The sequence below is a fragment of the Beta vulgaris genome, chromosome 6 (assembly GCF_026745355.1).
Source record: "Beta vulgaris subsp. vulgaris cultivar EL10 chromosome 6, EL10.2, whole genome shotgun sequence".
Classification (NCBI taxonomy): domain Eukaryota; kingdom Viridiplantae; phylum Streptophyta; class Magnoliopsida; order Caryophyllales; family Amaranthaceae; genus Beta; species Beta vulgaris.
Window position 1 is genome coordinate 27,507,202 of NC_079207.1, and position 18,018 is coordinate 27,525,219.

At 31.3% G+C, this 18,018-nt stretch overlaps 1 protein-coding gene across 1 annotated transcript; it reads left to right on the forward strand.

Moving 5' to 3' along the window:
* Positions 1-5,550: 5,550 nt before the first annotated feature.
* LOC104908402 (hypothetical protein) lies at positions 5,551-6,090 on the forward strand. The gene has a single exon (XM_010697523.4). The coding sequence runs from the start codon at positions 5,679-5,681 to the stop codon at positions 5,817-5,819; it is 141 nt and encodes a 46-aa protein (XP_010695825.1). The 5' UTR covers positions 5,551-5,678; the 3' UTR covers positions 5,820-6,090.
* The last annotated feature ends 11,928 nt before the right edge of the window (positions 6,091-18,018 follow it).

An 18,018-nucleotide genomic window follows, 5' to 3' on the forward strand; every position in this document is an offset into this window, starting at 1 on the left:
AAATTTAATAACAAAATATCCTTTATATCATGTAAGAAAATTTTAGGTTTAGCAACATGATTCCAAAATTGCTCAATATATCTAGTAATAGCTCCTATAGATGGTGTTTACCTCCACAACATATAGTATAGCAGCTGTAGACCAAATCTCTGCTAAAGCATCTACCTCAGATTGAGAGAGTTGTGCTATTTGCTTATCGTCCTTCACTAATTGAGGAATATATGTAAGAGAAGCTCCTTTTGATGTAAGAGCCTTCCTCGCTACAATAGACGCCCATTTAGCTCCAGCAGAAAGATTCAATCGCCCAGCATCTCCTCCTCCTCCTTGATTTTGCTCTGAGCCAACATTCTGTTCAATCACAGGGGTTGTGGGTGTTTGACTCACCCCATTCTTAGCCACCTGAGCACTAGAACTCAGATGAGTAGAACGTTGAGCTTGAAAAATCACATTCATCTCGTCAATCGCATTCTTAGGTGTTTCTTTCGCTCGATTTACTGTTCCATTGGATGGGTTTTTTGTGTGGATTGCGAAACACTATTCGCTCCTTCTTTGGCTAGTACCGATTGAGTTGATACTTGTGGTTTTTTCCAGCGACCCATAGATGCTTTACAACGGCTAGAAATCACCCGAGCTGTCGCTTGTCACCATGGAGAGAAAACCTTTTCCTTTCCTTTACTACTATTTATATACTTGCCTATACACAACTTTCACCACTAACATATCTAATAGTCTTGTTGTTTATTGAAGAACTTGAAGTTGTTTTATTTTATTCAAGTTTCTCTGAAACTGGACCACTTATGCTCATGGACCTTGGGCGGTTGCCCCTCAAAACAACCATCATGATTGGGCTTGAGCTCATTTGACCTATGAACAAAAGTGTTATTAATTAGCTAGTGTCTTATATAAAGATGAAAAAACAACAATATTTACAAATTACAGAGGACAATCTTTGCAGGTTAAGCCATATCAAGCAACCAACAATGGCTACAAGCCTACACCATGGTGTCATGGTTGTGTTTGGTAACAAATAGTTATGGTCATATCATTATATTATATTTTGAACATCATTATTGCCCATGGTAGATATGAGAAGATGGAAGTTATGGTCATTCATATAATGAGGCTTTGTATTGGAGTAGTATGTTTATTAGGAGTCCTGTATTATATTCAGGCATAAAAAGAAAATTGCGAGATGAGATGGTTTCTTTTCCGCAAAATGGGCAAGACATTAAACCAAAGCATCAATAGTAATAAACCTATTAACTCAGATACCTAAAAAAAACTTTTTCTGCTGACTCATCTAGATAGAAAAACTTAGGCATTTGTGATATTGATGCTCCAAATTAAGAGGAAGTATTGGAATAGTATGTTTATTAGGAGTCTTGTATTATATTCCTATCTGTAAAATAGTTAGGATATCTAGTTTAGTAAGATTTTTTTGATATTATATTGTATATATATTCCTCTAAAGTATAATAAGGAGTGAATTTTCTATATTCTTAAGTTTAACACTTTGAGATCTCATCTAGCCATTTATCAATATTCAATGAAATTAACCATATTCATTTGTTTAGCATGAGACGGCAAAAAGTAAGCTATCATTGGTTCAAAATTCATTGTTCATAAATTTTAAGGAATAAGGGATATATGATATATCCATTTCTTTGAATATGTCATGTAATATATTGGAAAAATATCATGATGTGGCACTAGGCTATCCTTGGAGAACAACACTACGTGGCAAAGTATTCGACTTGTTTAAGGTGTTGGAATGTCATGGAGAATTTATCATTACCTTCATACCTTATTTGAAGTTTTTAATCCACTCTTAGATATCTTTAAAATCGCAACTTCATCTAGAATCCTAAGATTGAATATCTTGTGAGGTTATTTGTGAGAGAATTACTCTTATAATTCAAACTTTTGGCCACAGAAGTATATAGGCGATCAAAATTACCTTAAAATGTTGTGTTTATGTTCTTTATTTTTTTGATGCATATTTGATTTGCTTTGTCTAATATCCCTAACAAATAAGAGATATAACATGTATCATGTATGGTGCTACTGGCAAATCTAAATAAGTTTCTCGCAATATCGCACCAGCACTCGCAAACTCGCAATAAAGATAGACTAGTTAAAAAAATTATAAAGTATCAACATGGTATATTAATAAAAAAAAAAAAAGATTGTTTTCCTTTAGTCTTGTTTAAATTCCACAAAACTCCTTTGACGGCATGCTCTGCTTTATTTTTCCTAATCAATTAGAAATAATCACATTATAGTTTATAATAATGACTGATACGGTGATACCATGTCCCACATGAAACAACTATATATTTGGAATATCTGAAAGGGATAACGAGCCACATATATACTTAAGTACGTACGTAGAATTAAACAGTCTAATTGTATTATCCATGTTGAGTTGGTTACAACCAATAAAAATGAAAGAAAAGACGAAACATAATGTCCCCTGGCCCCATATTATTTAGAGGTACCTCATTCTATCAAACACATAGTGAAGGAGGATTTGCACCAACGTATAGTTGTAGGAGCATACCACAAAACTCTACAACTCTTTGCTACCTTACTCGACATAGTGGCCGACCTATCTTGTTGGTGGGTGACACTCATGATATTGATACCTACATAATCTTAAGATAAAGTTTTAGCCCCCTAGAAAATGACAAATACTTGCCAATAATACATCTTATATACTATATACTATACCTGTTAATAATATACCAGATAATCTTTTTTCAATATCTATCACAAACAAAAATTCAACGCTTTTGCTGGTTTAATTAGGCAGGTAAACTTTTTTTGGTTCCTACCACTATATGCACCCAAAATAGTTAATTTTTGAAAATCCGAAACTGAGCATCAAATTTTCTAACTTATCATTTTATATTTTACTAACTTTTCAATTAGCATGTGTAATGTATGGCTTATGCCCTTTGGAGTGGCACATATTAGGAGAAATCATTGTCTATTGCAAATCTTTCTATATGTACTAATGAATTATTTGTTCCTTAATTCCAAAAAGAAAACTTTTAAACATACATGCGCAATGTATGGGCTAAGGGATGATGAGTACAAGAACTTCATTGTTTTTTCGTTGATCTAGTTTATATGTTTTCTAGCATATATCATAGATTAATTTTGTATAGGGAAAAATCATAATATTGTAATTGTGTAATTGTATTATTCTCCTATCTCTGCAATTATAATTGTCTTATGATATTATTGTTGGGATATGGAAATCTTTAATAATTGGACAAGTACCTAATAGTGGAATATTAGGTTCCTAAATCATACTATTATGTTTGTGTTTAGGAATAATATTAGGCTTATATATATTGCCTTGTATTAAATTCAATCTAAGATTATTATTAGCTTGGACAACAAGTTGCATTGCTAGTCGGAAGTTATTTCTAGTGACTATATGTATAGGTCATGGAAGGGGAATAAATCGTAAGAGAAAAGCCCAATATGTATAGTTTTGGTTGATACAAGTTAGGACTCAAAATCAGGTCGTTTGTGATATCAATAGATATCCACACAGCTAGAGTGATTATATTAGATCGAGATATCTTAAAAGCCGTATTATTATTAAGTTACCATATCATACACATTGCTCCTTCTTTTTTGGGTCACGAAGAAAGGTATATATATATATATATATATATATATATATATGTTGAAGCTTGAAAATACAACCTACATGCTAGCAACTAGACTAGCAAAAACAAGCTATATTGTCATACACATTGTTGGAAGTATAGTGCATTGTTGGTGGTTCTTTTCTCACTTCTCGATTTTACACGTTCAATCTTCGTGTGTCATGATCTTTATATTTTTTAGAATCTAAAATGATTTCATTTATTGAAAATTGTGCGAAGTCTATAATATGATTGGAAGTATCTAAAAAATACATATCAAACTAAAACAAAATTCCCCTTTTGAAAAGGTAAAATACATTTTTCATAAATGAGATACTTCCTCCGTTCTGTTTTAAATGAAACATTGGATGAAATGACACTATTCACTAATCAATTTTAACTCCAATTTATCGCTATTATATAAAGAAAAACATAGTCAAGTGGGATCTTGTTAGATTCGTCTCGATGATACTATCAAATTATAACTTTTTTATATTTTTTACGTTTACACAACTAAAGATATTAATGACTAAAGAAGTGCGTTGGGTTGCGTGAAAAAGCAAACGTTTCATTTAAAACGGAACGGAGGAAGTATGACATTTTTGTAGATGAAGAACCGACATCTAATGCCAAATAGGATTGATCTTAATTAATGAACCAATTTGTAGTAGAAAAGCAAAAATACAGATTCTAAACTACTAGTGATGGACAAATATATGCTCACAAAAAATCTCCAATAGAGAATAAATGGACGTTTATTATGAAGTCTAACTTAGATCTGATAATAGAAAATGAAACCAAAAGAAGTATAACCAAATAAAATTGCAAACCGTAATAAAACGTTTGAAAATTGAATGATTGTTTTGTAAATAGTTAAAACTTAGTTTAGAAAGTTCAAAGAATGCTACTGTGACCATATGTGGCTACACATGTTCACAATAGTTATAAGTGTACCTTTGTATATATAATGCTTTCACTTTCTCAAGTTTTATTGTAGTCTCTAGTTAGACCTTGAAACTACACATGAGTTTTGAACAAAAGACTATTAATTGTTGTCCGGATGGTTTCTCAAGGTATTTTTGTATGATAATTTAGCAGTTTAAGGTAATTGATGTTGTTTGATTTGGAAAGATAAATAATGTTAATAATTTAGCAGAAATCAAGTCCATTTATTAATAATAAATATGCGTTTAAAATGTTGTAGCGTAACTCTTGAAACTCATTTATAATTCGTAACATTATCTTCAATCTTGATAAAAGAAGTAGTAATAAAAGTATAGAAGAATGATAGATGGATCCCTTTGTGTACCCAGGTTGTGGCCTTGTGGGTTTCAAATAAATTTTATATTGATAATAAATGAAAACGACATCGATAAAATATTGCTAGGAGATGGAAAGTTGATACATAACGAATTACTAGCAATAATTTACCCATAGACTTGAATAACATACATGGCAAACTCCATCCACCGAAACTTTTTTCATGGCCGGGCCAATTTGGCTCATTACACAGTCGAGTTTAGTTTGGCAAAGTGATACATTGAAATTTTAATTTAGAGTTACGTCTCAAAGCGCACCACAACGGCATAAACTCCTGTAACTATAATAGTCAAATAACATAATTGAGGAGCACTATACTAATACTATTATACTCGCTCCTACATACTATACACGACGACTATTTGGTAATAGTTGTAGTAATCGTTCATATTAGAAAAACAAAGTAAGGTGGGCAGTTTAATGGGACCCAATGGTGCTTGTCTGGTTGTTATGAGGGCAATGCACGCCCTTTCATGCCCCATCCTTCGAGTCTTTTAGTCAAGGCTACTACAGCATGCTTGGACCACTATCCTTATTCCTTCCTTCCTATAAAATCCCACAAACAATTCTTCCAATCTCATTAATCTCTACATTTTCATTCATTTATATCTTATAAACCTTATTAATCCTACTCTCAAAAATAAATAAAAAAAACTATCTTATTTCAACAACTTTTACCCTCCAAAAATAAGAAAAATGAAGCTTAATAGTCCAACCATGGGAGGCAGCAAGAGGAAGTTCCTCAACCGCGGACTTAGTGGCATGGTGAGAGAGCAAAGAGCAAGGCTTTATATTATCAGGAGATGTGTGGTTATGCTTCTTTGTTGGCATGAATAGAATTATTTCATACCTTTTTTTTTTTTTTTTTCTTTTTAGGAAGATTAAGAAAAATTCTTCCTTTTTTTCCCATCTTTTTAGGAGATTTTTAATTTATATATTCATATTGTATATACTTAGTAGTTAATGAGTAACAGATTACTTAAGATAAATGTACTGAGAAAGTTTTGACACCAATTTTGCTCTCTTTTTCCATTTGATACTGCCTTTTGGGCTTCTTGTACATCGGAATAGCTTGAATGAAGATCACTTCATGTTAAATTATTACCAACTGGCCTGGCAATTTGCAAAGTTTTTTGATTTTTGTACAACTTGTGGTTGCTAATTTGCAAGGGACTTTAATTTGATGTGCTACCAAAAACAAGTACAATCCTGTGCTAAATGAGAGTACTTGATGTAATTGCAAGAAAATATGTGAAGATAATTTTGGGTGTGCAATCTTATTGAAATCAGTTTAAGTGAGTTGTGAGAATGAGTTTTGTGCTGAATTTTTCAGTTTTTGTGATGTTTGAACTCAAAGTTGGATCATTGGATGGAAATTGTTTAATTAGTTGAGACATACATGTAAACCAGATTTGATTCCTGATCTTATGTTTGAAGAATGCCACAAGGGTAACAATGTAGACTGCAACTCTTAAATGAAGCACAAAAACAGTGATGTAAATCGGATTCAATTTCGAATATTGTTATCAAAGCTAAGTAAATTGGTATGCGTTATCAATAATATTAGTTTCATTGAACTAAAGCATATCCAATGGACAGTAAAATGATAGCTAGGTTTGTGAATTTGTAAAAAATAGAAGTCCCACGTCAATGTTTATGGTACTATATTTTCTTCATTACCATCGATCAGTATTAGCATGAGAATCTTTTCCACACAATAACACTAAAATTAATCACCTATTATCATTAACTATTAGTATCTAGCAAAAGGGTATCTCATATAATTGTGAGATATACCATGTTACCAGAGGAATCTCGATTACTCTCAGAAACTCCAAAATGGAATCAAAATGGTAACATATTATACGTTCTTATTTCTAATTAATAGAGAAGCTACATTATATTATAATCACTCTACAAAATAATTTGGCTTGAAAGTTCCAAGTAGTCCATCAGATAAATTTTTTAACCCAAGCTTGAGAATACTTCTGTTACACCAGTTAGCTGGAACATGTGAATAGTGATATAGATCGAAATCTAATCAATGAATATTAGTTATCATATATTAAGATGATTACAATTACGCATTAACATTTTAACTAGCTCATAGTTAATATAACTAAAGTACTAATAGCTGGGAATTTTATGAGGAATTTCCTGTGTGTCAGGAGATATGAACATTGTTTAAAACAGCAAAGTCAGTTAATTACCAGACTATTTTAAGTATGACATAGCATAAGATTTAGGTTTATTAAACAATGATTTTACATAATACTATATCCGTTTCCTAAAGATCTTCCTTGTTACTATTACTACATATATCAATGAGAATCAAGTTGTGTGAGGTATAAATAAACAAATAAAAAGGGGTTAAAGTAGGAGAAAAGGGGAGTCAAATTAAATTAATAATGTAATGGTGGACCATATGATAGGGACATGAGAGGGTAAAAGGGAGAAAAAAATTTCAAATAAGGAATAAAGTAAAAGAGGGAAGATATTTTGGAAACGCACTTAAATGGAAAGAGGGAAGATCTTTAAGAAACGGAAAGAGGAGAATGAGAGAAGGATAGTTTTGTCAATTTGGTTTGGAGTGGGGACCACTATCCTAGCTTCTCATTACTTCTATAGAAAATCTAAAGCAATATTATGAGATGATTATTACTCCATTAGTCGAAAAAGTAAAATATATGCCACAATTGTCTAATCTTGTGCTGCTTCCATCTTACAAGGAAAAGCAATGCAAACTTCGATTATATCCTATTTTTTTTAAATATATTTGGCCGACCCTCTCCTATCTAATGTAGGCTGTCAATTTAATGATCGAGCTCAGGCCATTTCTTTGTTGCTTCACTCACCACCTTAATTCATGTATCATAAAATAGTTCATAATACTTCTAAAATACTTTTTCGAACAAAATAATGAAATAATGGACCAGCCACAAAATTAATATGTTGATCATATATAGTTTAATTGTATTTATGTTTCATTTATGTTTTAAACACCGAGTTTTGTTTCTATATAAAGTATTTGATTTCTGTAAAAAGAAATTAACTTTTTAATTCAAAATGGAAAGAAGTAACACATGTATGGTTCACTTGACAGTATCACAAAATCTATGTGCTAAAAACCAAAAGAACTAAGCATGCATTACCTTGGAAAGGGTTGCAGGTGGAGTATAAGATACCCTAAGCGTTGGAAGTTGGGACTTTAACTTGATACCAGTAAGGACTGTTCAAATAGAATAAAATTGCTAGTACTAGCTAAAAGGTAAAGCTTTCTGAGCTCAACGTAGAAATATTAAACATGAAATAACATAGCGTTTTGATGTACTCCATCCATTTCATTATATATTGTTGATATAGAGAAATCATAGATTATCAAATAAAGAAACGTTACACTTAATGTAAAACTTTCAATAAGGAAAATGTTGGAGGTAAAAAAAAAAAAACTAAGGAAGTACTATATGGTCTTAAAGTTTAACAGTATTTCTTTTAATTTTTGTACTATAGAATAGTACTAGTTCTTGTCTTGGACCATACGCCTCAGTTATTTACCGATGTGCATTTGAAATCTTCAAAAATAGCAATTTTTATCTTTAAATGATTTTTTCCCTTACAAAGACCAACATGAGCATTGTAGTGTAGTTGGTTAGTGCATTAGCATATCAAATGAGAGGTCATGGGTTCGAGTTTTGAAACACATATTTTTATTGTTTAATGTCTCATTTGATTGTGTGTAACGCCAAACAAACATCGATTCTTAATACGTTCCAGTCCTTCAAAGCGTGTAAATCTCTTATGATTAACTTCGTTTTCTTAATCTGGTTCATTTGGAAAAATATGAATGATATTATCTTTAATACTGATTCATTTAATATTCATAGAGTCCTTCACAACACTAAATTTCTTTTTCAAAAATGGAAATTATGTACTATGCTTGATTCGTGTCAATTCGCAGGTACTCCCTTCACTTTACACATGCAAAACTCCACACCTCCTCGCAATCCGTCCATCATCCCCGTTGCCTAAATTCCGCCACCTCCATCCTTTTTCACGCTCAATTTTGACGGCTCGGTTTCCCACAACTATGCAGCTGCTGGAATCATGATTCGTAACAATCAAGGGCACCTCGTAACTGCAGAAGCTTATAATTCAAGATTTGCCCGAGTTTTTGTTGTTGAGGCTTCGACTCTTCAAAAGGGCCTTCTTCTAGCTTTACAACGGGGCGTTTAGCATATCCATAACAAAGGTGATAATCTGCTAGTAATCAATGTGTTAGCATGTCCACATCAAGGTGATAATCTATTAATAATCAATATTAATGTGGTTAAGAAAATTTTTGGCTAGCTCCTTGGCAAATTCAACTCATCATATAAGATAATAAATCCCTTTACTTCACTTTAGGTTTTGCGCATTCAATTCAGCGCATATATCGAAAAGCAAATAAGTCTGTTGATTGGATAGTAAACGTCAGTCATTTAGTTCACTCTTTTTCAAATTTGATCATTGTACTACTTTTGTGCTCCATAAAATCCTTGTCAACACATTTTTAGGTGTTTCTCTCGCGAGGTGGATGTCCTAAAATTTATTTTTCTTACCTTAACAAAAAAAAAAAAAAAAAAAAAATACCAATGACTTAAAATCAACCCTGATTTGTAGCAATATATAAAGATTTTCTAAGTCAGGTTGAACTGTCTCACACTGGTTTTTTTTACAGTAAACACTATTAAAATTGCAGTGTTTTTCCCAATAGAACAAGCTAGTCAGAGTTGCACGTGAACTTCTCGTGATTGACACCTTCATTGCCTTTGATACACTCTTAGGAAGAAAAAAACAATTATATACGATCATCTCTTCTAATTCCAAAGTTTGAATCCACAAAACAACATATTAGTATTGATTTCTTTAGATATTATCAAATATGTTACTGTGTTGAATATATTACCTTTGTACTTGTTCTTCTTGTTCCTTTAATCTGAAGCATATATACTTTCGATGTTATTAATGCATCCATGTATTATTCTCTCATAATGAAAATGCTAATTAAGATACGTTAATCTCGATTAAGAATGATTTGAAGAAATAAAATTATTAGTGTCTTTAATCTGGTTTCTTTTATAATATCATTACAAAGATAATTTGAAATCATAATTAGCTACAATGTCATCTTATATTATTAGTTTGGAACTTGGATCAGGCTTTTGGTTTTATTAGAACTCTGCAGGTTTTGTTACTCCCTCCGTTCCATAATATAAATCCCCTTTTCTTTTAAAGTGTCCCAACATATAACTCTTGTTTCTATTTTTAATCAATAATTATACCCAAAATACCCTCATGAAAATAATGTAACTCCCAAAAAGTCATCATAATTTCAGCTTCCAATGCACCATTATTAATGATAAAATAGAATCTCATAACCCATTGAACTCCTCTACACATTAAACTATGCAACATCAATACTAAGTTTTTATTTTTTGTTAAAAAGAAAAAAACAATGTAAGTGTTTCCCAATAAAAATGAATCTTTTTATTTAAATAAAAAATATTCTAGTTTATCTTAATTCCCGTGTAAAAACAGAATCAGTACTTATATTATGCGACGGAGGAAGTATTTAGTACTCCACATAAGTGGAGTATCAGAGTCATTAATCGTTTATTTTCAGGGGTGATTATGATATTGACTTATTATTTTATGAATTCTATAATTTTTCTCTTGACTTAAATTATACTAAGCTGCAAATATCAAGTATTATTAAAAATAATCAAAAGACTTTATGATGTCTCAAACCCTTAACTCTTATTTAAAGTATCACGCACCAATTTAAGCTCTTATTTGTAACAAACTTTTACGCCAATACCCATCATTTCACCTACTGAAAATTTCTTTTAAAAAAACCCCCCAAACTCTCAAGGCTGGCAAACGTCTTTGGGTGTATGATGTCTTGATCGATATTATCTCTCTTGCTTTGAAAGATCTAATAATATGATCCCCTCGTTTCTTTTTCAAAAAAAAAAAAAAAAAAAAAAAAAAAAAAAAAAAAAAAAAAAAGCCTAGCTAACAAGTCTAAACCAATTAACAAAGACTTTACAAATCTTAATTTCAATACTATAATCTTAATATAAAATTATTTCAATTTGAAATAATAGACAAGCGGATTTGTTATGATTAAATTGAATTGCTATTGTATATAGAAGACCATGTCTTTCTGGAAAACTACAACTTGATGATATTGTAAACGGTTTTTTCACCAGGTACCCCTGTGGTTTTTCAAAATTCATAGGGTACCCCTCAGAGGTGATCATTTTGGCCCAGCCCGGCCCGGCCCGGCCCGCCCGTTTTTTTTTTTTTTTTTTGCTTTTGGCGGGCTTTGGGCAAGCCAAAAATGACTTTTTAGTCTATTTTTTGGCCCGGCCCGACCAACGGGCAAATTTTTTAGGCCGCGGCCCGGCCCATGATCACCTCTAGTACCCCTGTGGTTTTTCAAAATTCATAGGGTACCCCCCTTACTATTTCAATAAAATTCACGAAATGCCCTTAATGCCTAACGGTGTTAAGTTTTCGTTAGTCATTAACCCTAATTAATCCTATAATCCTAATTAACTCTCTAACCCCAACCCTTAAGCTCTAATCCTAACACCCTAACACCTAACCCCAACCTTAACCACCCAACCACCACCTTCCCCCACCCCTCCCTCACCCATGCAGCCTCCCACCCCCCCCCACCACCCCCGTCGAATTCACCCTCCCCGCCCCCACCTCCGTCGAATTCCCCCCTCCCCACTCCCAGTCCCGTCGAATTCCCTTTCCCTTTTGTTGTTGTTCTTAATCTCTTTCTCCTCCCTCGTGGATTTCGAAAATCGATTAGGGAGGGTGAGAGGAGGTAAGGTGGTGGATGATCTAGTGTCGTGATGTTGATGAGCAGCGCAGTATTGGCGGTCTGGTGCGACGGGAGTGTGAGAGGAGGTGAGGTGGTGGGATTTTGAGAAAATTGACAGGGGAGGCGGGCTGCTATTGGGGGTGGTGGTGGGGGTGGGTTGGGGAAATCGACGGGGGAGGGCTGTTGTAGGGGGTGAGGGAAGGAGGGGGGGAGGTGGTGGTGGTGGCGGTTGGGTGGTCAAAGTGTGGTGGTGGTGGGGTTAGGATTTGAAGTTATGGAGGTAGGGTATGGTTAGAGGATAGGGTTTAATTAGTTAATTAGGGTTAGAGGGCATTTCGTATATTTTACCCCAAAGTAAGGGTACTTGGTTCATTAAAAAAAAGGAGGGGTACCCCATGAATTTTGAAAAACCACAGGGGTACCTGATGAAAAATTATATTGTAAAATGTTGCTGAAGATACAAGAAGACAGCTGGGAGAATACTCAAATGAAATTTTGGGCTTTATTAGCATGCAATTGTGTTTCACACTATAACTAAAATTAAAATGCGACTTTAGAAAGCCAAAAAATTATGCAATGAACGCTCCCTAGATTTATGTAAATATAAACATACTTAAGGCATAAATCATAGAAATAATTGATTTTGATAAAAAAACATTTCACTGATTAATTATTAATAAATCAACCTTTTAATTATTCCCGAATAATGCAACCTTTATACTATCTACTTTTACTGAGTAAAAATGACTTAAAATGTCTAAAATATTAACTCTTTACCATAGAAGTAGGAGCATATAGGCAAGGGAAGGGAAAAATAAACGAACTGGGAAATGTGGCTTGCCAAACAAACTGATAATTAACACGTCAAAACCCATAAACGAAAAATACCCCCAAAAGGTTGTATTATTCAAAAAGAATTAGAAGGTTGACTTATTAAAAATTAATCGATGAAAGGTTATATTATTAGAATCAATTATTCTTAAATCATAAGATTATATGACAATATAAGGACATTTGTTGACTTGGTTTACTTAAATATAGCAGACAAAAATAATGTGAGGCATCAGAAAATGGAGTAATATGATAACTTATGAACAAAATGGCCACTATATGACCAAAGGAATTATATATGTACATAAGAAACAAATTACAATTAAACAGTCCCTAATTAAACAAAAAAGACAAGTCATAACCAATGCAAATTGTTCCATGGAAGCTAATTAGATACAAAAATTATTAAAAGAGACGGCCTAGTTTTAATATAAAAGTAGACATAGTTACTAAATGGATTAAATTAATTACCAAAATAAATTAAGTTAGTCACTATTGAGCTAATTCTCTTTTTAATATTGAGCTTACCATTACTTAATTTTTAATTTAAAAGTAGGCAGTCTCTTACAAGACAAACTCAATTAGATTAGCCATCTTAAACTATTATAACACTATTGGGTCCAATAACTAATTATCACTAATCAAAGTGACTTGTCTTGATTAGCATGAGCATCGTCATATGCAAAGATTGATTTTTTTTATTATTATTTAAAACAAACTTTGACTTTTTTTTTTACAGGAACTTTTACTTGTTAAAATTAATTTCTACTAATTAAATATTTAAAGCTTGTCATTACATATCAAAATAATTTTTAGCTACTACGGCTTATAACTAATCTCAGCATCAAGATTAGCATGCATGAGATTTTCAAATTATGTTGGTTTCTTGGCTGATATAGGATTAGTTTAAGGAAACTAGATGCTTATCAACATGTATATTCTAGCTTAGGAAAAGTGGACTATCTCTAGAAACTTTTCGTGACATAGAGAGCTCCTTAAGATTTTGAGGTCATAAAGCGCGTCACGTAGGATTGTCATGTCATCAAATTTTATTTTAATCTCTTACAAAAATAGAGTTCAACATATATTTAAATACACATAAGGAGTTCTAGATAAGCTAAAATTAGAGTTTGATTTTGCATGAACAACCTAAATTATTATATTATGTAAATTGTATGTAACTTTTGCTACATAATTCGAAATATTATAATTTTTGTTCCATGGATAGTGCTCGAAATATGCTCCGAAATAAGATCCATTTACAATATAGTTCTACAACTTATGAAATAGAGAGCGCCATGTAGGATTGTCATTTCATTAATTTTTAGTTTAAATATTTTAAAAAATAGAGTCCTACATATATCTAAATACATAAAGGAGTTTTGGATAACGAGAAATTAGAGTTTTTTTGTTTTGAATAAACAACCTAAATTATTATATTATAAATTGAATATAATTTTTGTTACATAACTCAAAATATTATAATTTTTCACCATTTGATAGTGCTTGAAATATACTTCAAAATAAGACCCATTTACAATATAGTTTTACAACTCATAAAAATATATTTAACTAGATGAATGGTAAGGCATTATTTAGTCTTTCGTTTAAATAAATATAATAATAGCTATAGCTATTGTGTATTGTATGTGACTGTAGCATTTTATCATAGGTTCAACTTACAAGATTAAACATATTATCTTTCAAAACCTCAGTCTTACGAGTCTGGATCCTCTAGAGTATAATAAAATTCTACAAGGTACAATTGTACATGAACCATACATTTTAAATCAAGAACGTGTATTGGTGAAAGGGGGAAAATAAAGGGGTGGATTTTGATGAGACAAAATAGAGGGTTTTAGATAATATATTAGCTATTGATTTTTTATATTCAATGATTGATATTGCTCAAACTCTATACTGTAGAGTTCTTTCAAAACTCTAGAGGATCCAAACACCAACCTTACTCAACTGAACCAAAACAATTTAGTATTCCAACAAAAATTATTAAGAATACTTTGTTGTTACAACAAAAATTAAAATCTATAGCGATATGATGAAAAAATTAGAGTATAATTTTACAAAAACAACCTTAGAATATTATGGAGAGGTCAACGTAAGGATGACATGTCATTCTTTTTAATTTTTATTTTAAAAAAATAGTGTTTAACATAGATATAAATACATATAAGGTGTTTTTAATAAGTGAAGATTACACTCTGATTTTGAATAAACAACTTAAATTATTCAACTATATAAATTAAATATAGCTTTCGCTACATAATTCACAATATTATATTTTTTTTTTACCATCCAGAGTGTTTGAAATATGCTTCGAAATAAGTCTCATATACAATATAATTTTACAAGTCATCTAAATATATTTATTTAAATGAACAATAACGTATTATTTATTATTTATTTTAAATACATATAAATTTAACGATAAAGTTAGCATATTATATGTAACAATACCAATTATGCCTTTCAAAATCATCTTTTTAAAAATTGAGTTATACTCCCTCCGTCCCATAATATAAGTCCTGATTCCGTTTTTACGCGGGTATTAAGGCAAATGGAATCTTCATTGGATAAATGTACCATGATTCACTTGTATTGGGAAGCACATAATTTTTGTTTAAAAAAAAAAAAAAAAAAGAAGCTGATGTATTGGATTAGGCGTGCAACTTTTAATCATATTGGAAGCTCAAAGGTTTTTGCTTCTACTGCAGTATATAATGACAAATCCATCCATAACAACTTTGGCCAATGAAATCACTTTATTAATTTCTCTCACCCAACAAAATCACAAGAATTACCATTACACAGATTCAACATTTCTTAAGCCAAATCTAACGGCTGTAAGTAAATCTCATCAATTAACTTAAGGATGTTGCCAAATTAAAGCTCTTGGCGCCATGGATACAGTATAAATATAGGGCATTTCAGTTTCTTTTTTCTCACTTCCTCATTACAAACACAGAGTACCATACTTAACCAAAAACTCAACTGTCTTTGATTCATCAGATCTACCACTGTAACAGTGAATTCCTTTACAATTTGGCCCCAATTCACAGTAAGGATATTCAGAGCATGAATAAGTACCGTTTGATGGATCATCACCAGATTTATGCGAAAATCCATGACTCATGATATGAAAACAGAGAAAATATGAAGGAGAAAAGGAGAATTATGAAATTAAAAGTAGATTCATGACAAATCAAACACATTGTTGCGTTTAAATAAGAAATTTAGGAACGAAAAAAAATTCAAAGATCTCTTTAATTGAAGATGGGATTCATATATGAAAACATTAAAAACAGAAAAAAGTTGCAGATTTCAAACAAAAGCTGAAGAAACTCACGCATCTGAAGAAATTGATGCAATATATTCTAGGGTTACATGTGAACAGGAGACTTTGAACCCTAAAATGCAGAGAAGAAAACCCAAAATTGCAGAGAGAAAAAGAAGGAAAGAGGAAAGTAGAGGAGAGAGAAAGAAATGCGTGTGAATGATGCACCCTATGCCAGTATAAACGCATTAAAAAGGGAGAGAATGGGTCAAAGATCCCATTTCTCATTAAATCTGATGTATTGGATTCCTCAAATTTGAGGGGCATTCTGGAAATTTATTTGTTTCCATGAGGATAGAATGGGGATAATTTATGGCTTTACTTAGCAATAGGACTTATAAATTGGGACACCTTATAAGGAAAGGGGACTTATATTATGGGACGGAGGGAGTATAAAGATTAAAAATACAAACATATAATTTTGAACCTATAGCATACCATGATGACAATTTGTCAATGACATTGCAGAGGTATTATGAAATTGACTAACTATTTTATTCCTAGAATATTTGTTGTATAAATAACTATTTATGTTTTTCTTTTTCATACATATAAATATAAATATATATATATATAAATATATATATAAATATAAATATATATATATATATATATATATATATTATATTATATAATATATATATATTATATATATATATATATATATATATATATATATATATATATATATATACAGGGGCACGATCAGATGAGAATGCTCCTTACATGAGAAATGAGAATGAATCTCAACCACACGATTGAATTAGAGTTACAGCACTTGTTCATTAGAGTTATATCCCCCTAAAATATTTTGAACCCCCAAAAAAATCTAATATTCTTTTTTTGGAGTTAATACATCACTTTTTCATTAGAGTTATATCACTTATTCATTAGAGTCATAGCGCGTAAAATTCATTCTCATTTCTCATGTAAGTATATGCATTCTCATATATATATCATATCTTGTTATTTTCTTAATGAATAACTTAATTACTGAAACTAATTAAAAAATCAAGGTTTGAGTTTTTAGACTATTTGAGGTCGCATATCATAAAAAAGGAGAGGTTTGATAAGTCTTAATATTGTCATGATTGATGAAAATATTTTTTCTCTTAAATAGTACTCCATCGTTTCCTAAAGATCTTCCCTCTTTCCTAAGTGCGTTTCCAAAATATCTTCCCTCTTTTACTTTATTCCTTATTTGGAATTTTTTTCCCCTTTTTACCCTCCCATGCCCCTATCATATGGTCCACCATTACATTATTAATTCAATTTTACTCTCTTTCTCTATCCTACTTTAACCCTTTTTTATTTGTTTATTTATCTTAACCCCTTTCTCTCTCCTACTTTACCCACCCCACACCCCACACCCCACACAAATGGATCATCATTGGTATATGTAGGAACAGTAACAAGAAAGATCTTTAGGAAACGGAGGAAATATTTTTCGATTATTAATAGAGGTTAGTTTTATATTTAATTTAATTTATTCATGATACCATCATTATGATCTTCTTTTTTGCTTTCTCATCTTCTATTCTATATGTGTTAGTGTTTATGTGCTAATAATTAAAAGTTAAAATTGTGGCTGACATTTGTATTTTTTCTTTATTCTTTTTTTTTCTACATCTATTAAATTTGTAAAAAAACTTATATGGACTGGTCCATACTAAACTAGTGTTGACCTAATGTTAATTCATGTGATTTATTGAAAAAAAATATCACTATACAAAAAATAGATATAAAAAATGAGTAGATATAGATTGTGATAGTTTAACTATATGAAAAAAAAGGTTACTATGTCACAAAGTGAAAATTTCATCATGATAAACTAATGTGAGAAAGAGTGACTATATTAAAAAAAAAAAAAAAAAACAGTCACTATGGTAAGATCAATACTCTCTTATTTGTCTTGGAAGTACACAAAATGCCCATCAATTTTTCTAAATTATCATTATATGAACTATTTGCATACT

Coding starts and splice junctions, on each gene's coding strand:
- LOC104908402 (XM_010697523.4), top strand. CDS start 5,679: ATGAAGCTTAATAGTCCAACCATGGGAGGCAGCAAGAGGAAGTTCCTC.